This window comes from Lipophrys pholis, assembly GCF_963383615.2.
Source record: "Lipophrys pholis genome assembly, chromosome: 8".
Lineage (NCBI taxonomy): Eukaryota > Metazoa > Chordata > Actinopteri > Blenniiformes > Blenniidae > Lipophrys > Lipophrys pholis.
In genome coordinates, this window is record NC_137630.1 from 30,336,090 (window position 1) to 30,361,563 (window position 25,474).

Below are 25,474 nucleotides of genomic sequence, written 5' to 3' on the forward strand. Positions count from 1 at the left end.
AAACCTGTTGCATTATGGGTGTTTTTACAAACTCCCCCTGGCAGCACGACTCTGAGGCTCGTTTGACAGCAACAAGGCAGTTTTCATGGGAGCATTAACGATATCTCAGCTCAGGTCTCAGTGTTGTGTCTGCTACTTGGTGGTTTGAAGGCCGGATTAAAATCTCTTGTGGGTCCTTTTTGGCCCACGGGCTTTATGTTCGACACCCCTGCTCGACATCTACTTTTGGAATGAAATTGGACTTTATTTATCCAGTTCGGACATTTAGTTTAAAACACATCTACACTGATACGATCTCAGATGTTTCCACTCCATGAGTCTCTACAAACTAACCAACTCTTGCAGCCAAAAGAAGGATCCAGATCCGGATCCGGATCCAGATCCAGATCTTGTGACGCAATGTGAGTTTTGGTGGGACTCGGTTTCTGAATGAGGAGGTTGTGCAGGTTGCAGGGTCAAACCGGACTGCTTCGTCCTGGTTGTTCGCACCCGAATTCGGATCGGCGTCATTTCTAAAAAGAATTGAGGTTTTAATGTTTGGAGGACGTTTCTGTTTCTCTTCATCCTCCAAATCAGTCCAGCTGATTAAAATTCCTGTGCTCTGTCTTTACTGCCAGGATCTTTTTTTTTCTTCTTCGTTGTTGTAGTGTGGTTTGCCTCATCTGGTTCATAAGAGCGTCCTGAATATTCATGAGATAGTAGCTTCAAAGACTGTGGTGGTTATGCAACGTTGTCAAGTGTCTCCTCTATTTCAGAACGGGGTGGGAGGGGCTCGCCGCAGATAACAAACAGAGTTACCTGATACTTTTATCTTCTGACTTCCTCTAATTGTCACGGTGAGACGTGACCGGCCTCCACAGCGAACGTCAAACTGGTCGGGCTTCCCGCCGCCGCCGCCGCCGCCGCCGCCACAGCGAGAAACTGTGATAACCGTTCCGATGATAACTCGTGTCGTCCGTGAACTCATAAAATCTCTCCCCCACGTTGCTCGCAGTTGCCCCGAGTGCGGCCCAGGCTCGAGCCCGCCACCGGCGCCATGATGGAGGGCGGCATGCAGCTGCTCAACCGCGACGGCCACAGCATCTCGCACAACTCGAAGCGGCACTACCACGACTCCTTCGTGTCCATGAACCGGATGCGGCAGCGCGGCCTGCTCTGCGACATCGTGCTGCACGTCTCCAACAAGGAGATCAAGGCGCACAAGGTGGTGCTGGCGTCCTGCAGCCCGTACTTCCACGCCATGTTTACCAGTAAGTGCTCGGATCTTCGATGCTGCTTCGAAAATTCATGCATGGCTCAGATATTTATTTTTTGTGATACGACAAGAACATAAAAGCCGACATATACAGTCCTGCTCACCATCATTGGCACACAAGGAAGTTGACAAACGCCAAGGAAGACGCCATTTCTGACGAAAGACATTAAAAAAAAAAAAAAAGAAGGACTGATCTTTGCCAGAGAGTATCTGGACAAACCGCAGTCCTTCTGGGGGGAAAACAAACCATTTTGGGGACAGATGAAACAAAAGCACATACCAGTTTATTGACAGAGACTACAAGGTGAAGAACACCTTACCGACAGCTCAGCATGGCGGCGGTACCATCATGCGGTGGGGCTGCATTGGGGAGGACTTGACCGTGTCACAGTAACCTTGAAATCAGAGAATTATCAGAGTGAATTTATTTCACGTGTCAATGAAGCACACAGGAACGGCTGGAAAAAAAAAATGTTTTAATGATCAATGAGTTCTAATCTCAATAAAAATGTAAAATAAGAAGATTTAAAAAAAGTTAAAATCTGCTACTGGGGAAAAAAACTCCTGCCAACATTGAAGAAGCTCATAGATGCTACAAGAAACGTTTGTCACTATCAGAGGTGCAGCCATTACTGCTGCGCATGGTGTTTTGTTTTCTTCTGTTTCTTCTTTAAAATTACAATATACAAGTAAAATGACTTGATTATATAAATCGTTTAACGTTTCCGTTCATTTATCAAGATGTTGTCCAGGTTGTGAAAACAATGAAGGCGTGCCAATAATGGTGAGGAGGACTGTTTGTCAGCGTTCAGAATCAGCGGGTGAACTACATTCAATAAAGACATCAATTCAAACTGTCTGAGGTTATGAGGATGAAGATGAGGATGAGGAGGAACTCCACCAACCACTTCCTTATTACAACAAATATTCTGTCTGTATTATGTAAACGCCTTTCCTTCGTCTTTAAGAGGGAAGGTTCGTCTTTCCATGTCTCGGGTTTATTTGTATTGGTTCTAAACCAGTAATTAATATTTTCTATAATGTGTCATTTCCTGTTATTCCTCCTGGTTGGTCACAGAAATAAGTGATTTAAATGTCAGCGGTACTGAAACATGCTTCATGGTCTTCCAGCTGGTTTCTTTAGACCTGGTTGTTTATTTCCCCATCGCCACGACCTCCCCAGCACCTATGGTTCATTGGAGGTTCAAATATTTTTTTTTTTAAAAGAAAGTTTACGAGATTCTTCCAACCAAATTCACATTAATACAAAAATGTGTGCATTTGCAGATTTTTCATGTCTGAAAATGTTGTTAAAATTATTGTGCACACGCTGTCACACGTCGACGGTCTCAGCCGTTTTAAGCTCTGACCTCCAGCCACACGTCACCTTTCCTCTGTGGTTTGATTCCGTCGTCCTCTGGGCATCGGCGGCGGCTTCCCGCCATTCTTGTCTGGATGGCGGGTGGTCGGATGAGGCGTGGATGAGTTTCAGATTTCCTCTGGACTTTGAGTGAGGATGTGCTTCGTCTGGATTCTCAGCGGCTGCGCTTCCTCACCACTCGTCAGGTGGTTTCATCTAAAAACAACATAGTCAATGTGTTTATTGGAGGATGAAAATCACTCTTGGGTTCACACGCAGCGGAGTGGGCGAGAGCGCCAGGATCCAGGAATCTGAAAGAAACAAAACCTCACGCAGAATAAACGGACAGGAACAAACGAGCCGTTTGGCGGCGGTGGCCGCCGCCGTACACGTTACAGGAGACGCAGCGTGTTTGAGCAGTTTACCGGACAGAACGTCTGATTGCGTCTCGCAGATGAGATGTCGGAGAGCCGGCAGACCCACGTGACGCTGCACGACATCGACTCCCAGGCGCTGGAGCAGCTGGTCCAGTACGCCTACACGGCGGAGATCGTGGTCGGGGAAGGCAACGTGCAGGTAGGAAGGTTTTCACTTCTCAAGTTGCTCACAGAAACGGTTCCATCCCCCAAAACATCCTCCACCTTTTGCACAAACAGCCTTTTCATTTAAAGCCGTCAAACGGTGGGATCAACTTCCGGACGCTTTTTCTCAAAACATTAAAAAAAAATCACTTTCAGGAAAACCAGCTGTGTCAGCATTATACGACTTTAATTGTCCAGTGTATTGTTGTATAATGTATTTTAGTAGGACTTTTAATGATTATTGTTGATGTAAATAATAATATTACTAATTTTACTGTAGGTTATATTTATAATGTGTATTTTAATGTTACATAAGAGTTTTAATATCTGTAGGAATTCTTATGAAAGCAGGTGTTTTAATTTTAATGGTTACTGCTAATGTTATACATTTTTACTGTATAACATTACATATTTGTCAATATGTATTATGTTGTGTTCCTGCCCGGGGACTGCAGATGGAAATGAGCTCCGACTAAAATCTGGTACAAAGCATCTTTTCTTTAAGATCAATGCTTTTGTACGGATAAAATAAACGAAATAAATGAATAAAAAAACTATTTGATCTGTAATAGGACCCAAAAAATCCAAACAACCAGCTCTGTTCTTCCTCCCCACCCGTAACGGCGCCGCACGCAGACGTTGCTCCCGGCGGCGAGCCTGCTGCAGCTGAACGGCGTGCGGGACGCCTGCTGCAAGTTCCTCCTCAGCCAGCTGGACCCCTCCAACTGTCTGGGCATCCGGGGCTTCGCCGACACGCACTCCTGCAGCGACCTGCTCAAGTCGGCGCACAAGTACGTCCTGCAGCACTTCGTGGAGGTGTCCAAGACCGAGGAGTTCATGCTGCTGCCACTCAAACAGGTAGGAGGGGGGGGGGCTCCCATTATTGCTCCAGCGTCTGGTTGTTTGTCATTACTACACAGGTGGAGCCGGACTGAACCGACAGACCCAAAAACTGAATTTCCACTTTCATTTGTTTATTTGTCCGTGATGAACGTATCGGGGTGTTCCAACAGCAAGTTGTATATTTGTCCTCGTTGTCTGTTCCTGTGGCTTCTTCTCCAAATGCAACCTGTGGCTGTTTACTGCCACCGAGTGGCCAAATAATGCCACAACAACAAATATCTAAGGCCTCGTTTAGTTTGACGTTTCAAGTTAAAGCGCATCGTTTCAGAATAAGTTTCACGTTTATGCTGAAAACAATGCAGTTAGCATGCAGGGCCAGTGGAGGGTGCTGCTGTTACACTTCCTCACCGTTTCCATGACGACGAGGTCTGCGCCATCTTCGAAAAGTTGGGTTTCCTCGCCGTTTCTATGGAACTCGAATGTTTCTGAAAAGTTCCACTGTGGGAGCTGTTTTGTTGTGTTCTCAGTGACTACGGGCACCGTTGTCCTGGAAACGGACTCATAATGCAACAAAGGTTTAGCGTTTTCACTTCAAAATGTCACGTTAACGTAAAGCTGCGAAGTTTTAATGTTTGCCGCGGAGAACCACCAGGAAACTTCAATCCTTATTGATATCATATATGAAAGTGCCGCCGCTCGTCAACAGGCCCGTGTCTGTCCCTGTTTTCTTTTTCTTTTTTTAAACCACCGAGATTCCTCAGGGCAAAGCGTCATATGTCGGGGCATAATTAGACTTTCCCTCCTTCCCCGTCTTTCACGTCAATCACCGTCCCCTGTGGCGTTATCGTCCCTCTGTGGTCGACTCTCTGGCACACGGACCGAGCGCGACGATTACTTATTCACCAGCTGGGCTCGGCGGTGGCGACACTCTGGTTCCTGTCCTGGAAATAGTAATTAGGCAAAGCTGTGACATTTTCACAGCTGCCGCACTGTGTTCAGAGTAAACACTGTTTAATAAGTGTTTTCAATTATAGTGACGCATTTTCTTTCTTTTTTTTTTTCAGGGAATTCAGGTTCTGATTAGACCATAAATGCAGCATCGCTTATTACTTCTTCCAGAGGGTCACTGGGTGCTTATTTCAGCTGACAGTCTTGTGACTCACAGACTGGACTAAGTGGGGAGAGAAAAACACGACTAATTAAACTCCTGAGCAGCGAACTGTCATTACCTGAACTATAATATGCACAGTGAGCAGTTCCTTGAGAAAAAAAAAAGGCATTATTCTCAAAAAGTTGCTTGCCAATTTTTGTGATTTTTAATTTCTTTAAACCGTTCCAGGGGCTGAAAAGCCTTTAGGAAGATTAAAGGAACTGTAAAAAAAACCAAAAAACAACTGTAATGCTCTCAAATTCCCTCGAAATAAAGTCCTTAAAAGAAACAACTAACTAAGACGTGTGTAATATCTCTACTGGATCGTTTTATCTGAACTGTGTGTTCAGGCCTGTTTTTAGTTCCGTTTGCACGAGCTTTAAGTGAAAATGTAAAACTGGCGTTCTGTTTCGAGTGTCTGTTCACGACGTCTGCTCAGAGCCACTGAAAACACAACTTTTTGAAAACGCGACTTTGAATGCAGCGCCACGTCTCACGCGAGTGTTTGTCTCTCTCTCTGTGTTTGGTTCTGAGACCGAGCAGCGCCGTCCCCGGAGGAAATGGCCTTTTTCTTCTCTCCTCGGTGTGTTTTTCCAGTCGTGTAAACAAACTTAACATTAACGTTGGCCGAAGGTTCAAGAAACAGTGAAGGGAAACTCTGCAGCCTTATCTCAAAACAAAAACATTGGACTCTCCAGACCGGAGCCGGCGGGTCGCCTGTTGAAATAACTTAGAATTTAACGTGAACGTAACAGACGTCGACGGACTTCATGACTTGACGTTTGAATTAAAAGTAACAAACGGCATCATCTTCCTCTCAGCGTCTCTCTCCGGCCTTTCAAAGGCCTGAATCTGCGCGTGCGGCCACGGCCCATTAAAAACACTGCAAGTTAAGCTGCAGATTAAAAATAGAGCCTTTTTCTTGGTGTGTGTCTCCTTCCTTTGGATTACCGCCTCGCTCCGTCTGCAGCTGCTCCCCGCTTGTCGTAAATCTGCACCAGATCTGGATTTATGCTCCGGCTGCAGGAATCGACTCGGCGCTCACGCGGCTGTGAAATACGCCCCATATTTCCCGGGCCGCTCGCCGAAGGAAGTGGCGGAGCATGACGGGCTTGTGACGGCCGGTGATGTTTCACTTGTGCAGCATCGCAGGCGTGACGTTTGTGGAGGCGACTAACGACGGGATGAATCCTGATTGGATGGCGTGCGGCGAATGAAGCCGCCGTCCTGAGGAATTGTGACACGGTTAGAAAAAAGTGTCCCTCGTACGACGGCGCCCTCTGTGGATTTGTTGCAGTGGGAGAAGGACTGCAGGGTGGGGCCGCAGCAACACGCCAGCATTCCTCTGTGTGACGGTGCATCAGTGGAGCATCAGATACACGCAGGCGAACACCAGGGGTGGCGACATTTTCCTTTTTCTCATTTCATTTTGGAAATGAGAAACTAGATAGATCATAGGTCCATTTAATTCTGCAGATAAAATTCCTCAGCATCTTGGAAAGGAAATTCCTCCTCTCTGCTTCAGCATTTGAAGGCACCAGGATGAGTCAGAGAATCACCAACCAATCAGAGGCCGCCTTTCAAAAGGTATCGACCACATGGAATAAATTGACCAATCACGTTGCTCGTTACTGGACGTAATACAAAACCTGGAAGTCGTGCGTTGTGTACTCAAGCTGATATTTCGCCATATTTCGGAGAAAAAAAGATGAATTCAGGTAAAATTAGACGGTGAGAAATGGTGACGGCCTTTATACACAGAGGTTAGAGCCTTTGAGCAACACGTCCACTATTTTATCAGTCGTCTTTTCCAAAACTTGACGTCCAAATGACGGCTGGACGGCTCGCTGCCTAAAACCATGGAGCAAACGGACTCTCAAAACACTGAAAGGTTTGCGTTTTCACTTAAACGGCGCCTTAAATAGAGATGAGTCAGCATTTATTTCCTCTATATAAAAAAAAATACAAAAAACTTTGAGTATGTTATATTAATTATACAAGGACATGGATGTTTTGCACATGAACGTTCTGTCGGAAGAAATGTCGAAGTGTCGGGCTTAAAAGAAAGCAAAATCAGTCCAAAAGAAAAAAGAGGAGGACTTACATAGAACGTGGCTTTGTAAAAGCGACGGCCAACATTAGAGCTGAGTGCATATTTTGTGGTGAAACACTGGAGAATGAAAGTTTTAAACTAAAGCTGAAGCGACGAAAGAGTTTATCCGCAGAGAAAATGAAGTCATCGTTACAGAAACTGTGTTTCACTGATGTTTTCAGGCTGTGGTGGTGGAACTCTCCAGTTCCTCAAGAAAAAGGCTGTGAATCGCTGATTTAGAAGAGAAACTAAGATCCAACATGGAGGAAGTGATGACAGCTTTTGGAACCACTGAGACTTCCTGTGTTTGAACTTTTTTAAAACAGGATTGTTTTTCTTCCATTCCGTCTCTCCAGGTTCTGGATTTGATCTCCAGCGACAATCTGAACGTGCCGTCTGAAGAGGAGGTGTACCGCGCCGTGTTGAGCTGGGTCAAGCACGATATCGATGGACGCCGGCAGCACGTACCCTGGGTGTGTGTGTGTCCTCTTATTTTACCTCAAGTCTTTTGTTTATCACACACTGTGAAATGCTTTGGGGACACGTCCCGTACCAGAACAACAGTTTTCATAAGGTAGAAGAATGAAAAAAATAAGTAAAATTAATACTTCGAACACAAATATAGAAAATAGCACACTATATTACAATATTAATAATAATAAAGGAAATAAGGGAAACAAAGATGAAAGATAAATTGATAAATATAAGTAGACCAGTGTCAATATTGCAAGTATAAAGTCACTTGGGGTAATAATGTTCCTGAAATACTCCATGAAGGCAGTAGTCTCTCTAGTATGTGTCTGGATGAATAAGCTTGAGTTGAAATGAAGGTACTGTGAAAACTAAAGTATGAATTCTTGAGTTCCAATAAAATAAAAATCAGTTTGTGTGACAGTGTAAATGAATTAAATGCACTTCAGGTGAAAACCTCATTTTAAAGCCAAAAATCTTCACTAGTTTTCAGTGTGAAAGAAGATAAATAATTAATTCCTGCTTTCTTGGGTCAGATAAACATTTTTTGACTAATTATTTTTTCAAGGTCTTGGAAGTAGAGTTAAGTCCTAATTTGTTTATTTTGGGTTCTACCTCCATCACGAACTCTTCCCGCCCCGTCAGCTGATGAAGTGCGTGCGGCTGCCGCTGCTGCGGCGGGACTTCCTGATGAGCAACGTGGACACGGAGCTGCTGGTGCGCCACCACTCGGAGTGCAAAGACCTGCTGATCGAGGCCCTGAAGTACCACCTCATGCCCGAGCAGCGCGGCGTCCTCAGCAACAGCCGCACACGCCCGCGACGCTGCGAGGGCGCCAGCCCCGTGCTCTTCGCCGTCGGTCAGTGTGCGGCCGGAACGTCCAATCAGAGCCCTGGGTTAGGGTCAAGCCACATCTAGAGAGGGGGGCGCGTTGCATTATGTTGGGGAACAGGATAAGCTTTTTTTTGGTGTCCATTTTTTCATAATTCATTCTACCGTTGCTCTGTTGGCAGGACAAAGACAGATATAACTCTCGTCCAACTGAATCTTAATTATATTTTTATTAAATTTAGAACCGTGTCAACGGAGGAAGAGCAAACTGTATTAGATTACACAATGCACCAAATTATTACATAAAAAAAATAGTGGAATACCCACATTTTGTAGTAACTGTTGCAATATCTAACAAGTTATTACGAAATATGTGCAAGAATTTAATTACAAAACGTGACGTTATTACATAATGAGGTGAAAAAGGTATTTCATTATTACATACTGCACCGTTATTACATAATGCGGCGCCACAGGGTGGTGTTAAAAATCTGCCCGTTAAAAGTAACTTGCAACTGATTTCAGGAGGCTTCAAGGTAAAAAACGCGTCCCGCAAGAGGCTCCAACCAGGTCAAACCACAAAGGAAATTAAGAGTCGGGGACACGACTCCATCCTGAGACTCCAGCTGAGCTGCCATGAAAGCTAACTAGCATTAGCTTCAAAGCCTTGAGTTCGTAAAAACACATAACGGCTATGAGAAGGTTTTTTTGTGACATTTTGCACCAGAAAGTATCATGAAAGGCATTTTCATCGCCACAAAAGACAAAAAAAAGAAAAGAAAACGTTATTAAGTTATTATGGCACAATTGACTGTTCCAGCCCACCTGAAATGAAATCGGACGGTTTGTGTCCCCTGAACTAAAATGTGTTTGACGTCTCTGATTGAAGACAGACGGGAGGTAACGATACATCCTCTTCATATTTTGTGTTAAATTTTTCCTTTACGCTAAACTACACGCACACACATTGAACGTCCACCAAACAAGCCGTGTGCGTCGCTAAAACCGACTGTTCTGCGTGACATCAGAGCGTCGTCTCCTCTGTGCTGCTTGTCCCTGCGCTCCAGGCGGCGGCAGCCTGTTTGCCATTCACGGAGACTGCGAGGCGTACGACACCAGGACGGATCGCTGGCACATGGTGGCGTCCATGTCCACGCGGCGGGCCCGGGTGGGCGTGGCCGCGATCGGGAACAGACTGTACGCAGTCGGAGGGTGAGGAATGACGGAATGTTCTACGAGTGTTACTTTGGATCTCTGTTTGGAGGTGATTCGACGGTGACGAACTCCCGATTCACTTCAGGTACGACGGCACCTCGGACCTCGCCACCGTCGAGTCCTACGATCCCATCACCAACGCCTGGCAGCCGGAGGTTTCCATGGGAACGCGGCGGAGCTGTTTGGGTGTAGCTGTCCTGCATGGGCTGCTGTACGCTGCTGGAGGTTATGACGGAGCGTCCTGTCTCAACAGGTAGCGCCAGACTGACTCGCGTTTACATGGCAACGTTTTTGAAAATAATGTCTGTTTTGATGTAGTTTTCATGTTGGGCCACTAGTGGGTGCTGTTTGTTTTAAATTGTTTAAACGATTAAATGCACTCGGTGCCACTTACAATCTGGTTTCATTTCTTCAAGAAAAAAGAATAACTGCTGGAAATACTGGTTGGCTTGTAACTTTTAAAAATCTACCAGCCACATCGGCATTATGCACCAAATTATAACATTTTCGTAAAAAGAAAAAGAAAAGTGGAATACCGACATTTTATAATAACTTGTAATAAATAACAGGTTATTACAAAATGCGTTCAAGAATTTTATTACAAAATGCAGCAGATTATTACAGAATGTAGTGTTTATTACATAATGAGCTGAAAATGTATTACATTATTACATATTGCACTGTTATTACATAATTCGGCGCAACAGGGCCGTTTTTCAAAAAGTTGTGTTTTCAGTGGCTCAAAACCATTTAACCAGACGTCCAAAACGCAATGAAAGTTTTTATTAAAATCATTTGCATCTTTTCCCTCCAGTGCGGAGCGTTACGACCCTCTCACGAGCACGTGGACGTCCATCGCGGCCATGAGCACCCGCAGGAGATACGTACGAGTAGCCACTCTGGGTACGAACTCTTATTTTGAAACACCGTGTTCCCGTCTGTGTTTGCAGTGTTTAGATTTCTGAAATCAAAAGGGAGTTGCCTCGCTGGTATGCGTCTCCTAATATTTATTCCCGCGTTCACTCCCCTCCAGATGGCAGCTTGTATGCGGTGGGAGGTTACGACAGCTCCTCGCATCTCGCAACGGTGGAGAAATACGACCCCCAGGTAAACTGCTGTGGAACTTTATCGCCACGGCAACACCGAGATCGACTCGCGTCAGATGAGTCGACGGTAGAAATGTGTGACTAAGAACTGGCTTTCTTCATGGGGACGGGCAGAGCAACGCGTGGACGGCCATCGCCAACATGCTGAGCCGCCGCAGCAGCGCCGGGGTGGCCGTGCTGGACGGCATGCTGTACGTCGCCGGGGGCAACGACGGCACCAGCTGCCTGAACTCGGTGGAGCGGTTCAACCCCAAGACCAACACCTGGGAGGGCGTCGCCCCCATGAACATCCGCAGGTCAGACGCAGCAAAGCTCAGACAGTAGCCTCTGTCAAGGCTGAATTCACCTCCAACATCAAGAGTTTACCACTTTATTCATCATCATCATATAAGCTGAACGAATGGAAGGAGGCGGCCGTTCTGAGAAAAGCAGGCGTAAAGTGGCGCTCCGCTGCTGCGTTCAAGGACAGATCTGAGCGTAGGACACGGGAAGACGGAAAAACTCAACATTGACGGCTCAATTCAGAGAGATTTTCTCATTGAACTCTTGAAATTTCATTTCAAAACAAAAAATGCTTATTTAAGGAGGCGACGGTCATATAGAGATTTAACTGCTCTGACCGCCAGCGATCAGTCACATTATCAAGAGTATTTTCATCGCTGATACATAATTTTGATCCATATTTCCTACTAACCATGAAACTCAATCTTTTATTGAGACAGAAGCCACGAGAGCAAGTGAGAGAGCACTTCTTTGTGCCTGCGCTGCAGCGCCACCTGTGTGGTTTTATTAAGGGTTTCCACAGGTTTCTTCAATTTATCAATGGAAAAGTACAATAGCCAGACTTCTGTGGGATTCAAGACATGTTACAACATGTGTTGTTCTATTTGCTGGACGAAGAGGAATTGCATCTAGAATATGTCATTAAACCACAACTGGGGTGTCAAACATGTGGCCCGTGGACCAAAACCGGCTTGCAAGAGGCTCAAAAAGAGAATTTCAAATAAAAACATTAATTTCTTTTAAAATAAATTTCTGCTGAGATGCTGCCATGGGTGAGTTTAGAAAAACTCCCATAATGCAACAGCTACCGGAGAAGTTTTTATTTGGGCATTTCACTGTATTTTGCACCAGAAGGTTTCCTTTAAAACTGGCTTCATGTTGACATTGTTGTCATTTCGAGTGGTAATTCTTTGGTCTTGTTACGATGCTGGCTCGAGGGAGAGAAAGGGGGACGCAACATAAAATCGGTTTTAACTTTTTTTTTTTTTCTCCTTTAAAACAAAAATCTGCTGCATAAAGAACCAAGAATAAATGAGTGTAAAAGGAAAAAAAAAAAAAGAGCTTGAAAAAAGGTACACAATTATTGAATTATTGATGAATAAACAAATACCGAATCGAGAGCGAACAAGTGGAAATGCAGGGAAGCGACACACTCTAAGCGCCCTACATCGTTCCATTCTCTTTCAAACATACAGCAGGAATATTTAAAGTTCAGCCGCCAGCACTCGCTGCACTTCTCCCTCCTTCCTGAAGGGGGCGGGGCAACGTTTCCTCCTCGGGGAATGAGTCCAACATCGACGTAGTCGTTTTCAATAGTAATTGTGAATATACAGACATTTTCATCGCGTCAAGTCACGATGAACCCGGGCCCAATGTGGCCCCCCCAAGTAAACAGTGTTGGACTTCAACCTGGGATGGTCCAGACCTTCACTTTATCAGTTTGAATTCACAGCAGTGAAAGCCAAATGTTTTTAATGAAGAAACTGGAATTTGGGTGTTGGAAAGCAAGAAATGTGGGAACTAAAAAAAAAAAAAACAGTGGAGCCGTTTGAAAGGCTTCCCCGGCTGCAGTTGTTCTGCTCCAGACCGGGCTGAAGGATTTGGATGGTTTGGATGTCGTCTGCCTAAACCTTCTTAAGGCATTAAACATCAAATGACCCATTTATTTCGGGTGCTTTCCCGTTTCTTAGAAGACGCTTCTCAGCACGTGTATCCCAGTACGCTTCGTATTGTTCCAGGATTTGCATCACAGAGGGAGCTGAGGAGGCGTAGACGCAGTGTTTTTGTGATCGCATCAGCAGAAACACACACACACACACACACACACACACACACACGGTTGTGTGTGAGTCAGCTCTATGAATAACTCATGGCATTAATCAGCTGTGTGGCTTTCCTTATCCTTTTTCTTTTTCTTTCCCCCCCGAGAGGCTCCATTTACACGGTGCAAAATATCACACTCCTCCAACCACTAATCCGTCGCCCTGCCCAAAGCAAAGCCGCTTTACGACGGCGCCAATTGGAAAATGATGGCGAACGGCCGTCTTGGTCGAGATAATCTCAAATTCTGTTAATCGCAGGAAAAGTCGGAGAAATGGACAAACTGTGTCACTATGGTTACGATCACACTGCGGGGAGAGGTGACCCCGATGCAAGTTTGAGCAGCAGGAATCCTGTTTTTAAAAATATCAAACGTAGATTAACTTCATGTGTGATCGTATATCGCTTAACTAATTATTGAGTAACTCTTTATTTTTACAGTAACGTCACAGTAACAAATCTTAAAGTAAATTCTCAACTTTAACTATATTATTGAGCATATGCAGCAAAAAAATTGGGAAATTACCCCCAAAGAAGTCCTACAGAGTGAACTGTGGCTCAGTTTGTGAAAACGACAATGTGACTTTTTGACAGCTCCCAAAAACATCTGTCGTCGTGTAACCTGGCGAGGATGTAACTTTAGACGGCAGTAACGCTGCATGTGCTTTTTGAAAACTGCTTCCAAGGTGGAACTTTTCGAAAAAGCCCAAATTCTGTCTCAGAGAAAAACGGGGGAAAAAAATGCAACTTCATGAAGATGCGCAGTCTCTGTGGAAACGGGGGAAAATGCACGGTTTTCTCAATGGGCCTCGGACATCTTTAAAGCTTTTTTAAAAATGTCTCTCTTCTCTGTTAAGCTGGAACAATACGAGGATGTTAAATATATTATATGAATAAAAAAAAACCAAGAACTCCCATTTAACAACTGTTGACTTGAGATGCTGAATAAGACTTTTCCTTCCTTCCTCCGCCCAGGAGCACCCACGACCTGGTGGCCATGGACGGCTGGCTGTACGCGGTGGGAGGCAACGACGGCAGCTCCAGCCTCAACTCCATCGAGAAGTACAACCCGCGCAGCAACAAGTGGGTGGCGGCCTCCTGCATGTTCACGCGGCGCAGCAGCGTGGGCGTGGCCGTGCTGGAGCTGCTGAACTTCCCCCCGCCCTCCTCGCCCACCCTGTCAGTCTCCTCCACCAGCCTTTGACACGGGGTCACGCTTTGGCTGAGCTCAGCTCCCCCTGCTGCTGCAGCCCAGACTGGGAAGAGACGGAACTGCTCGGTCTGAGAGGAGGAGGAGGAGGAGGAAGAGGAGGAGGAAGGAGGAGGAGTGCACAGGTGAAGGCATGGAGTGGGGTGGGGTGGGGAGGTGACGGAGGATGCTGGCTTGACGCTGCAAAATTAGTGACTTTCTTGGTGAAGGTGAAAAAAAAGAAAAAAAAGAAAAGAAATCTACAACCTCAGTAATCAACATCCTGTGATCTGAATCTGTTGAGTCATTCCACCAGCGACAGCGGTCCCCGTTTCCACGGCGACGATTACAAGTGAAAACGCAAACGTTTCCTGTGTCCGTTCACACGACGACGGCGCTCAGGAGTCACTGGAAACGCAACTTTTTGAAAATGGCTTCTAAAAGTGGTACTTTTTCAAAACGTTCCAGCTCAGCCCCGGGTAGGCAAGGCAAGGCAAGGCAAGGCAAATTTATTTATTTATAGAGCAACACTCAAACACAGGGCAATTCACAGTGCTTTATGGAGAAATAGAAGAAAGCAAAGAAATGCAGGAAAGCTTTACAAAGAAATAAAAAATATCTATTAATGAAAGAAATAATGAAGAATCTGATCTCCAGATCTTGGTGTTTCCCCACAACCACTGACCGTACGGTCCACTTTGGAACCTCCCTCAGCAAACAGCTCACCAGTTAGGTCTTTACCATTCGATCTCCATTTAAAAAAAAAAAAAAAAAAAAAGTGTTCCTCAGCCTCTCAGGATTTCTCTTTGAATGTTCGTCCCACTTTGGTCCAGGCCGAGAGGTGAGAGCAGCGGGCCGACATCCTGCATGATGAGAAGCTCATTGTTGGACATTGTTGACCTCACCATTAGATTGAGCTGAAGATGGGAGACGTCCGAAACATGCAGGACGTCGGCCCTCAGTTAACTACCCATAGTCTAGGCCTCAACAGATGGACGGTGGAGATTGGGAATGGAACCTACGACCTTCCGATGGAAGGAGGACCACTCTACCAACCGAGCCAAAATATCGTTTTGTTCTCTGCGCGCGTGAATTCACTCCAAAAAACAACCAACAGCACCACCTCGTGGCCCTTCATACTCACTACATAGTTTTCAGTGCTTCTGCCGTTGCCGTGGAAACGAGAACGATGAGTTTTCACTTGAAACGTTGTCGTCTGAACGGGACCAAAATCTCTGCATGGATTCACCGGGCGGCCATTAATCCTGTCCTGCTCTGTATCACACACACACACACACACACACACACACACACACACACACACACACACACACACACACACACACACACACACACACACACACACACACACACACACACACACACACACACACACACACACACACACACACACACACACACACACACACACACACACACACACACACACACACACACACACACACACACACACACACACACACACACACACACACACACACACACACACACACACACACACACACCTTCATGAGAACCAAATCGCTCCAGGAAGAAGAAAAGGTGGAGGAAGAAGAAGTTTGTATCCCGACACTCCGATGTTCCAAACATCCTTAATTTCCGTCATGTGTGACGTAAATGTTTGTTTTTTTCCATGTCAGGAATTTATTGCAATAATGTAAAAAAAAAAAGAAAAAAAAAAAGAGAGAAGAGAATAATTGAAATTGAATGATTTTACTTTTGGAATGTAGCTTTTAGCTGGTCGTACCATGCATGTTTCCGTATTGGCTCTGATTCCCAACAAGAAGTAGAAAAAAAAAAAGAAAAGAAAAAATAAAACAAGACGTTGTAGTGCTGCTCTGCTACACTAGGTGGCAGTATCAGGCAGGGGGAGCATGGACACCAACACAGAGACGCACCGCCTTCAGAGCTGTAGACGAGTCTGGATCCTTTTTTTTTTTTTTAAAAGATAAAAGCAGAGTTATGTTGAGCTATATCTATTTATAAAATATGTATGAATTCTAATATATTCTGCTCTAAAGATGCTTCGAGGAGAAAATCCAAGCAATGCCTATTTAAGAGTGTTTTTAAAAAATTATATATTTATTATTAGATCTGCATATGGTCCGTGGAGATGACGAGGGGAATGTGTGTGAGGCGTTTCAGGAGCTTCGATACGCAGCTTTTCATTTTGCATTTCTTGATGTTTTTGATTCACTGCCACAAGCATGACGTCACAGTATAACTCGTGTTAATCTAAATGAGAGAAAAATGTTATTTATTGATTGATTTTTTTTATTTTGTCGTTTACTTCTGGCTGATTTACGCTGATGACACTTGGTGCTGTCATATTCCCTCTCCACACGTCCACTGGTGTCTCCTTTTATTACCTCGCTGTTGAAACGGGTCCGACTCCCGTCTCAATAAAGTTGTATCGTTAACCCGAGTATAAACTGTTGTGGGCGATTTGGGAACGTCACCAGTGAGCCCGCTCAGTCTAAAACTAACTCCTCCTGGGTTCAGTTCAGTTCATGTGCAGTGCAGTGATTCCATTCCCAACTTCTGAGAAGTTGCCTTTTCCTCCTTATTTTAAAGGATTTAGTTGATCCGGTTCTTTTGACCTAAAACTACCTTAAGTTTCTTTTACGTGTGCGAGCGAAGGCGGGAGGTTTGGAGCTGTGATGGCCTTACGGAGATGTCGTCGAAGTGAGTCGGGGACTTTGAAGCCCCGTTTGCACGACGACGTTTTCAAGTGAAAACGCAAAACTTTCGTTGCCTTTTGGGTGAGAGGTGCCACTGAAAACACAACTTTACGTAAACGCTCCGTCTCTATGGAAACGTGGGGGGGGGGGGGGGGGGGGCATAACTTTACAAAAATGTTCCGTCTCAAGGGAAATGGGGGAAAACGCAACTTTACGTAAACGTGCCGTCTCCATGGAAATAGCAGGAGACACAACTTTACAAAAACATTCCGTCTCTGTGGAAACGGAGGGAAAATGAAACTTTACGTAAACGCTCCGTCTCCATGGAAACAGGGGGAAACATAAATTTGCGAAAACATACCATGTCTGTGGAAACGAGGGCGGAACTTTACGTAAACGCTACGTCCCCCTGGAAACAGGGTAAAATGCAAGTTTTTGAAAATGCTCAACCGGAAAAATAGAACTTTTCTGAAACGCTGCTCGTAGTCATGAGCACCACGGCCGAAGTATATAGTCCTTCTGATAGACCACAACAACAATGTTTCCTCCAGAGTGTCACCACTCCCAGTCCACATTCTCCTGGGACTTGGTAGTTTTATTTTTGACAGTCTTGGTCATTTGTCCATACGAATGTCCGTGATCTCCAATTGTTAAAGTTTAGAGCATGTTGTTCTCTGCTAGCATGTCTTAAAAAAAAAAAAAAAAACCACCAACAGCACTCACTAGTGGCCAAACATGCTAACTACACCGTTTTCAGCGTTTCTTCCTTTCCCACCATTTTCAAAAACGTTCGCCGCGTAAACGTGAATCGTCTCAAAACGCAAAAACGTTTTCACCTGAAACGTTGTCGTGGAAACCGGGCCTGACACTGAGGTGCACAAACCCACAACAAGACTTCGGCCTCCGTTCTGTGGATCAAAATGTAAATAGAAGGATTCCTCAAGTTAACTTGTGCAATTTCAACGTGACTGTAGCTTTTCTGTTTCTTTCAGTTTGTATTTAATGTGGTGAATACTGTTTATTTATGACATGTTTGTTATCTATAAAATGTTGGATTTTGCACTATTGCGAGATGAAGCAATACTATATATATATACATATATATATATATGTATATATATATAAATAAAAGAAATAAAAATGTTTTCAGATGTGAAATCTGTCCCGATGAGTTTGAACAGATGTTTATGCCTATATGTATGTAACACTGTATGTCACTGAAAGACGTAAGTGAATTCCTGATGAAAACACACACGCTGAAGGTTGTGTTGCTAGGCTCGCCACAAACCGGGTCCCTGGTACCTTCCCAACACGCTCCTCTGTGACGCTGATCCCCACAGACAGCTGAACACTCTCACTTTACCCTTCTTGACCTCAGTCCCATGGCATTTACACCTGTGGTGGCCTCCGCACACTGAGCCCTGCCGGCCCCTGCTACCATGAACACACACGCGCACACGCACAGGCACGCACGCACACAATGCAAAATACCTCCAGCCTGCAGTCGGTGCAGAACAAAGCTGCAACTGCACACAGAGGAGCGGTTGACTGAGTCGACGGAGGGAAACTGCAGCTCCGCACCGACAGGAAGGGAAACAGCCGCTGTCATCCCAGATAAACGCTTCCCGGTCAGACGCCTTATTACAATAACTTAATTATTTGTAACATTTCAGTGACCTAGGATGAATAGTAATGTATTTTTACACATAAAAAAACAAAGCTTCCTCTGAAAAAAGTAGCTCAACATTGGTAAATGCCTCTGTAGGTAATAATCAAAACACTCCGCAGGGTCCTTCACAGAAAAGACGCTCGAAGTGAAAAACAAAAATCACGCACATACGTGAACGCGACGGGGGGAAACTGATGGCGACATCAGCGCAGATGAATTCCTAGACACTCCTGTCCAGCACCTGATTGCACACTACTAAATCGAATGAGAAATAGTCTGTGTTCCTTCGGGGGGAAAAAGAAATCAGAGAAATCACAGCTGGAGGGAAAACAACAAAAAAGAGCTGTGTCCTGATGTCTGACGCAAACCTTCACAGAAAAGAGTAAAAACATGTTTGAAGTTATATATATATATATATATATATCCCGTTTTGGGATTGTGTGCTTTTACTAAAGTATCGCAGGCAGGGAGAACATGCAAACTCCACACTGAAGCACTGAAACCTGGGACCCAGCTGCTGCTTACACCTGCCTAGCATGAGAAGGGTTATTATTAGTGCTGTCAAAAATAACGCCTTCATTTAATTAATTGATTTGAAACGTTTAAGTCGTTAAAACAATTTTCTTTCCGTAATTAACGTAGTTTTGTTTACTTCAATTTTTTTTGTTTTTTAACGCCGTTACCGGAGCAGCAGCACCGTGACCACAGAGCAGCACAGTACAGAGTGGAATAATATTAGGGCAGAAAGTTTCGCTTTCAAAAGTTACCCGATAACTGATTGAGAAAGTGACCGTCATTAGCCTTACTTTGAAAAGCCGAATTTAACGACCACAGAAGTAATTCTGCGGCAAAACAGCGGGTTGCCATGTTGGCTGACCAGGAGCCACCAAACCGCTAAAGCTGGAGGAAATACTGGTAAAATATTCATTTCTCCTCTTTCCCCGGCTCTCCTGTATAGTGTGTGTGTGTGTGTGTGTGTGTGTGTGTGTGTGTGTGTGTGTGTGTGTGTGTGTGTGTGTGTGTGTGTGTGTGTGTGTGTGTGTGTGTGTGTGTGTGTGTGTGTGTGTGTGTTCTCTATATTATTGCCACTTTGAGTATTTGAATATTTCTAGAAACAAAGTTGTGAACTTATTACATGAACAAAGTGGTGGACCTGCACTCTAACAAAACTCAGACTTATGTTAGATGTTTATTAATTAATACATTTATGTTTTTATTATATTTACTAATCTTGGAGAGAAACAGTTTCACCGAAAGCTAAAAGCACGTTATAAAAATAGTCTTTAAATTTAAATATAGTCTGTGTGTTGAGTCGACATTAATATCGTGGTTTTCCCAGAATAAATATCCTTTACAAGCTTCAGTCTTCAGTAGAAAAACAATCTGATTAATCGCAATTAATTATGGAAAATTGTGCAGTTAATTCCCCCAAAAAATGTAAGCGATTGACAGCACTAGTTAATATATATTATTACATTACCACTATTATCTGATAATGTGAAATCATCTGGTGGATATTTAAAGTCAGTGTTCAGTGTTCAGGATTGATGAGTGTGATGTGGTTCAAGCTCTGAGCAACAGGGTTTATCCTTCCACTCGCCCAAAATGCCAGAGGATAAAGTTGTATCACAGCTGGGACGCCGACTCCACGGCAACGCTCCGTGTTTTGGTTGCGACCCTCGACTGCAGGTCACAAACTCTTCTTGTATTACTGTGCACATTTCACCCTGCAGAGGATCGGCTGTTGGTCGAGTATCACTTCTATGTGTGTGTGTGTGGGTGGGTGTAGGGGGGGTTTATAGGTGCTTGGAAAGTCATGTTACGTCTGCCGCTCGGTGAATGCTGATGATTTTACAAGCCGTCTCTGCGATCCTTCTCGCCCCCTGGCGTCGCCTCCGGGTCAGACCAATGAGACGCTGCGAGCGACTTCTGACCTGCTGAATCGGCGGACACGTCTGTCGCCGCCGTCGCGGCTGCTCCTGACTGATGGAAAAGGCTTCGGATCGGCGCGACCGAGAGGAGAAGTAGTGCCCGGAAAGAGGAGGGGGACGGTGGAGGAACAGCGGAGTGTCGTCATGCGGCAGCTTCAGCCGATCACGATTTAAAGGTCATCATGTACATGGAGAGAACTGCATGACCGCCAGCGTGTGAAGGGTGAACTTTCTCAACTCTCCATGTTTGTGCCGATGAGATCGAAACATCACATTTCAGTCAGTCCAGAAAAAGGTTTAATCATCTCTTCAAACACACTTTAGGAAAATATACGAATACAGACGCCACATGGTGATAAGGTTATAAGGTGATAAGTTTCAAGCGAAAACGAAAAAAAATTTTGTATTTTCATTTCTCAAAAGTTTTGTGTTTACACAGCAACGTTTTAAAAACGATGTCTGTTTCCACGGAAACAGCAGAAACACTGAAATACGATGTTTTCACGTTGGGCCACTAGTGGGTGCTGTTGTTTGTTTTTGTAATGAAACCACACACACACACACACACACACACACACACACACACACACACACACACACACACACACACACACACACACACACACACACACACACACACACACACACACACACACACACACACACACACACACACACACACACACACACACACACACACACACACACACAGCAGAGAAAAAAGCCGCTCTAAGCATTAACAGCGTGAGAACATGGACATTCGACTGGACATGTGCAGAGGAAGTATCTTTACCACAGCCGAGGTGCGCATGTGCAGTAGCTGCGTTTTTTCATATTATATAATAAATATATATATATATATATATATATCATGAATCAGTTTGAAAACGGAAATGTATTTTGATATTTTGCACATTTTAAAATGGAATCTAATGTAATAAAATCAAATAATTATAAGATGTTTCTTTAAAAGCTCAGAAGTTTACTTCACATGTTTATCAATTTATTTTATTATTTCATTATTCTAATTATATTCTAGGAATTTCCCTGGGGCTTAATGAAGTATTTCCTGTTCTATTCTATCCATCTATAAATTAATTGATAAAGATACAAACATCAGAAGGGGGTGAAAATCCTAACAAATCCCAACCAGATTAAATCTGAGAGATTACATAAAAGAAAAAAAATAATGCATTTAAAGTGAATTACATTATTTTTAAAAATCTGACATTGAGTATATTCCAGATCATGTAATATCCAGATGATAATGGTAAACAGACTAGCTGAAGGTTTTTGAAGACATTTCACTTCAGAGCGTCTTCAATTATTCTTTTTCTTTCGTATTTATATTCCAAGTCTTTCCTCCAGCAGTTTTGTGTTTTTCTCTACATTTATTCGACAGTCAGCGTTCCGATATTAAATAAAGATTTTTCTCATTTTGTCGAGTAAAAACAGTTTCGTCCCCGTTCTTTACGTCAATGATATGAACGTGCATAAAGAAGTTAAATAACCTGTGTTTTCCTGACGTTATCCGACTGATCTTACCTTCAAAGGAGGGCCGAGCTCCAGTTAAGATTCCTTTACGGTCGTCCAGAGTGAGAACTTTGGCACGTCTGAGTCCGTGTCGGACACCTGATGTCGGGGGCTTCAGATCCAGACTCTGTCTTAATGGTCCGAGGTGCGACTTTAGCGCCGCTGCCGTCACCCGCCGAGTCTGCATCAACACCGAGCAGCGGCTCCATGTGGAGCAGCAAAGGTCAGCCTGCCACACATGGAGGGAACGTCGCATTAGGAAAACATCACACGGATAAATATTTACTTCAATCGAAGGTTTCGAAATGCCCCTACTTGTTTTCTATACACTTTCTAATTTTAGTTCAGGGGCAGTTTCATTATGAGTGACCGGTAAAATAATGCAAAAATAACCTTTAAATGTAAACTTCCTTTGTGACGCAGAGTAATGGTGATGAAAATGTCTATATTTTCACAAAACCAAAGAATTATCACTGAAAATAAGTACAATCTCAACATAAAGCCAATTTTAATGAAAGTGTCAAAAAAAAACTTGTCATATAAATGTTGCATGACGCATCTTTTTCTACAAACTCACCCTGACAACGTGGGTTTGAGACCAATGCTAGTTTGCCATCGTTCATGGCAGCAGCATCGACGTCTCAGCTCTCGTCTTGGGGCCCGATTACAGAACAATGGTTTCAGGGAAAAATCGCTTTTGTGGTTTTCGTTTCATAAAAGTTTCGCGTTCACACAGCAACGTTTTGAAAATGATGTCCGTTTATATGGAAATGACAGAAACACTGAAAACGATGTATTTTTCATGTTGGGCCACTAGTGGGTGCTGTTGTTTGTGTGGTTTCACTACAAAAACAAACCCAAAATCCAAGACGTTGCATGATGACATTGGACATTGTCACAATGTCCACAATTAATAAAGTTATTTCAGAGAAGTAAATGCTCAAAAGTTCAGAAAGAGCTGGTAAACTTCTTCACATTATATCTTTTTTTTTTCTTTGTTCAGAATCTATGTACGTTGAGTACTGAGGCATGTCGCACAGCTAAGTCCTAATAGCAGGTTTGATAGAAGTAGAGAGGGGGTTGAGAGTGGCGTGAGCGAAGACTGAAAAACAATCGTTTAATGGGGCAAAACGTTAGGAAACCAGCGACTCGGGAAGCGTGCCCCTGAACAAATGAATGGGATGGTTGTCTTTGTACGTATAGTGTTGCTTTTGGCAGAGCGTTGGTTATTTCCTCTTCCCGCTGAGCAGAGTGACTCAGGCGGTGGGAATAAGAGCTACTGTAGTAAATTCAACGCAAGACATGTCAACGTCCCTTCAGAGCAGCTTGAAACAGGCCAGTTTGTCACATTATGGTCACATTACGGCGTCTAATCGACGTGTGGACGGAGCTGCGAATGAGGAAAACTGAACACTTTCTGAGTCACTGAAACCCTCCAGGGTGTAATTAAACCTATACATTCTGATAGAGAACAATCTGGTCCAGTTTGTAGATTTGTTTACGTGATAAAGTCACATAAAGGGAGAGAAAGTGCCCAAAACTGCTCTTAAAGGCCATAAATGAAATGATTTAATCAATATAGCAACGGCAAACTACACTGTGTTGAGGAGAGGAGATTAGATACTGTCAAACTGTTAAAGTCAATCTCAGTGTGAGGCATCAAATTCAATCATATAATAAATGTATATAAATGCCCTTTAAAGTTACAGATTCAACGACTCAGCTTTCATTCATAATGTTCCTGTTTCTAATGTTTGTTAGTTATACTCAGAAATACAAATAACAGCTTTTCTGGAGGCGTCCACATTGGGGTTTTTTTGGATCCTGAAGTCGTCTCATCCCGAGTTGGGAAGTTTCAGGCCGACTGGAAACGCTCAGTAACTAATCAAGTCTCTAGTTTAGTTTAGTTGATTAGTTACAGAATGTTTCAAGTGAAAACGCGTCATGTTTGTGTTTTTGTTTAATGTTAAAGTTAATTTCGTAATTAAAAAAAAAATAATTTCAATCATTATCAGATTATATTCCAGGGTTACTTAATTAAGGAAAACCACTTTGACTATTTCCAAATACATGTATGCAAATGAGCACTTGCATCGACCCTCTCCGCCCTTGTAGGAAACATTGGCAAAGGTTGAATTATGCAAGTCGAAACTGGATCCAAGTCATAAAAAAAAAGAAAAAAAAAAAAGAAATCTCTTTCTGTTTCCATATTCTGGCAGAGAGGTGACTCACTTTTCACATGAGTTAGATAAATTACAAGACGCTATCGATGGACAAATTTCACCGCAAGTGGTAGTTTAAACTCAACAAAAGACACAAGTTCAGATACTTACGTAGAGATACTGGAGGAGGGACCGCAACGCGACGTACTTTAACGGTTTACCGCCATTTCAGAAACAGCGTCTTATGAGAGACTTATTTATGGAATAAATGGGAAATTGCGCACAAGAGATCAAGAAGTATAACTTAACATATATACCGTCTTACAGCGGGTGGGTGGGGGTTCATTAAAAGGGGAAAAAAGCAAAGTTTCCACACAAAACATTTACCTTATCTTAGTTAGTATATAATCTTGGTTTCACAGTTTTGTTGTTCAATTACTTTTATTACCCTCATTACTATGACCAGGTTTACCTAATATCAACACTATTTGTGGCATTTTTGTTTGTATTTCTCTCTTTTCTTATCTATTCTCTGTACTTTAAAACCAAATTATATTAATTTCATAGAGTATTTTATGTTTCTATGCTATGGACGTATTTGAGGGGAAACCATAAGAATTAAAATGGGTTAAAAAAAGTAACATTTTCTCTAAATTTTAAAAAATGTTTTAACTGGAGACTAAAATTACGATAAATAAACTATTTAATTGTATTCCAATGTTTGGGATGACCTTGTACTGCTGGAGGTTTATTTGCGTTTTGTTTCCCGTCACATAACCGACAAATATTGAATTTGATTAAAATAATTTAAATAAAACAAACAACTCCCCAAGCAGATCGCATGTTTGATAGATAGTTGTCTTTGTTTCGGGGGGGGGGGGGGGGGGGGGTTTGTTGGAGAAAGGAGGGGTAAAGGTTGGGTGGGGGTCCTTCCCCACGTCGTCTCCTTCATATCTGGAGACGCCTTGTTGACACTGGCCACATGCGGCTCAGTCGGGGTTGCTGGTTGATTACATTTATTGGGAGACGAGAGTGAGGAGGAGGGCTGAGCGACCGTTAGAGCCTGAGGTGGATCCGTCTGAACAACCGGCTGAACAGGCCGAGATACGCCAGGCGTCTCACGCCGCAGCCGCTCACAGACGCTGACTTCATGAGCAAACACAACATGATGAGTGTGCGACTTCCTCGTCGGGCTGATAACACCACATGTCTCCGTTCTCTAACATTGATCATCGACCCCAGGAGGCGTTTACATTTTCACTTGAAATCATTGTAGACTTT

General features: G+C 43.7%; 1 protein-coding gene across 2 annotated transcripts in view; it reads left to right on the forward strand.

Moving 5' to 3' along the window:
• The window catches only part of klhl17 (kelch-like family member 17), a 17,474-nt gene extending 2,521 nt beyond the window's left edge, over positions 1–14,953 (forward strand). For both annotated transcript variants that reach the window (XM_080469177.1, XM_080469176.1), the window contains exons 2-12: positions 995–1,250; positions 3,070–3,191; positions 3,833–4,054; positions 7,638–7,754; positions 8,398–8,611; positions 9,651–9,795; positions 9,884–10,051; positions 10,613–10,701; positions 10,832–10,905; positions 11,019–11,200; positions 13,983–14,953. In XM_080469177.1, coding sequence (XP_080325303.1) covers positions 1,037–1,250; positions 3,070–3,191; positions 3,833–4,054; positions 7,638–7,754; positions 8,398–8,611; positions 9,651–9,795; positions 9,884–10,051; positions 10,613–10,701; positions 10,832–10,905; positions 11,019–11,200; positions 13,983–14,211 — 1,776 coding nt within the window. In that variant the 5' untranslated portion in view covers positions 995–1,036 and the 3' untranslated portion in view covers positions 14,212–14,953. The remainder of the gene's footprint in view (positions 1–994; positions 1,251–3,069; positions 3,192–3,832; positions 4,055–7,637; positions 7,755–8,397; positions 8,612–9,650; positions 9,796–9,883; positions 10,052–10,612; positions 10,702–10,831; positions 10,906–11,018; positions 11,201–13,982) is intronic.
• The last annotated feature ends 10,521 nt before the right edge of the window (positions 14,954–25,474 follow it).